Source organism: Temnothorax curvispinosus, unplaced genomic scaffold (genome assembly GCF_003070985.1).
Source record: "Temnothorax curvispinosus isolate PA1 unplaced genomic scaffold, ASM307098v1 QBEX01007807.1, whole genome shotgun sequence".
NCBI classification, from domain to species: domain Eukaryota; kingdom Metazoa; phylum Arthropoda; class Insecta; order Hymenoptera; family Formicidae; genus Temnothorax; species Temnothorax curvispinosus.
In genome coordinates, this window is record NW_020217587.1 from 1 (window position 1) to 1623 (window position 1623).

Sequence of the window (1623 nt, forward strand, 5' to 3'; positions counted from 1 at the left end):
ATTTCCGAATGACCTCTCACCCGCGTCGCGATATCAAATACCGAATCTTCAGAATTAATATCTTGTATTTATATTATATGTATCATGAAATATTATTACTTGAAGATATTACGCTGCGTTTAAATAAATATATATAATATATTGCGAATATGTACTTCTTAATAATGTTTTTGTTTAAAGTCTATGTTTCATTCTACCGGGACGATGGTGGATATTATACAAATGCAACTTCATCATTGGCGCTAACGTCAAAGCGAAATCGTCACGTTCGCCTTGTCGACGCTCATTTTCAGCCTTTCACGAATTAACACCTTTACCGAGACCTCCCACCCGCGTCGCGATCGCTGAAAAAAAAAGGAACGCACCGCTCGTTTCGTCGGTCACTCGCGCTTCGATCGGGCGGTGACGCTTATCGCTTCTCGAGGGTCAAGAGGTCGAGGTGGGAAACGTATCGTTATCTCTCGACGATGTCGCTCGCGCGCGTAATTACGTGCGCGATTATTATCGTCGTCGCGGTAAATTGTAAATCGAGTGAAAATGAGATTGCAATCAGTTATCTGCAAAAATATGGGTATCTGGTTAACAGCGGTGCACAGCGATTTTCATCGTCCTACAACACCACGCAGGAGTTACATCGAGCCGTCTCACTGTTTCAAGAATTCTATCGACTACCAGGCGACGGCGAATTAAACGAAGAGACGCTGAATCGAATGGGTAAACCGCGATGCGGCGTCGAGGACATTTCGGAGCGCACGTTCGCTCCGCTTTCGGACAAATGGCCGAGGAAACATCTCAAATGGAACTTTTATCTGGCCAACGATATAATCTTGAAAACGACCCGAGCCGCGTTCGATCTGTGGGCAGCGAATTCGTCATTGACGTTCGAGCGCGATTCGCTGAATCCCGATATTTTGATATCGTTTCGTGAGGGGCGTCACGCGATGCTATACTCCCGACGAAACGAACCGTGTTCGTCTGCGTTCAGAGGTCCTAACGGAGATGTCGCTCACGCGTTTTTTCCCACCGGAGACCCAAATTTCGTCTCGGAGGTGCACGTAGACAAAGCGGAGACGTGGCACATACAGCTGACTAAGAATCCCCCGGGGACGTACAATTTACTTCAGACGTTGACGCACGAGATCGGTCACGCTTTAGGATTGCCGCACACCTTCCGCGAAGATTCGGTTATGTTCGCGTTCGTGCCTGAGAAGACATTCCCCGTTCAACTTACTCTAGAGGACGTTCTTTCCATTCAACACCTGTACGGCACTAAAGAAAACGTTAAAGTTCCAAAAGTAATAACGACGACTACCACAACGACGACAACGATAGCACCGACGACTACAAAAGACGTCGAGATGGATCTGTGCACCTTGCGAAACGTGGATACCGTATTGATAACGAACGGTCGATTGTACATCTCGCACGAACGATACGTGTGGTCAATCGATATAGACGGGAAAACGTACAAGAAACCCTTGCTATTGACGGACTGCATGAAATTTCTTCCTAAGAATTTCACGCGTCTGACGGCCGCGTATCAGAAGCCCTCGGGCAATATCATGCTGTTCGCGGACAATATGAGCTACATGATCACTTATCCGCGTCTAACGCTAGTTTCAA

At 47.0% G+C, this 1623-nt stretch overlaps 1 protein-coding gene across 1 annotated transcript; it reads left to right on the forward strand.

The window, feature by feature from the left end:
• Positions 1-553: 553 nt before the first annotated feature.
• LOC112457526 (matrilysin-like) lies at positions 554-1616 on the forward strand (the record flags this gene model as incomplete). Its single annotated transcript, XM_025020665.1, has 1 exon — positions 554-1616. A coding segment is annotated over one exon (1063 nt), but the record flags the coding sequence as incomplete, so codon positions are not given.
• Between the last annotated feature and the right edge of the window lie 7 nt (positions 1617-1623).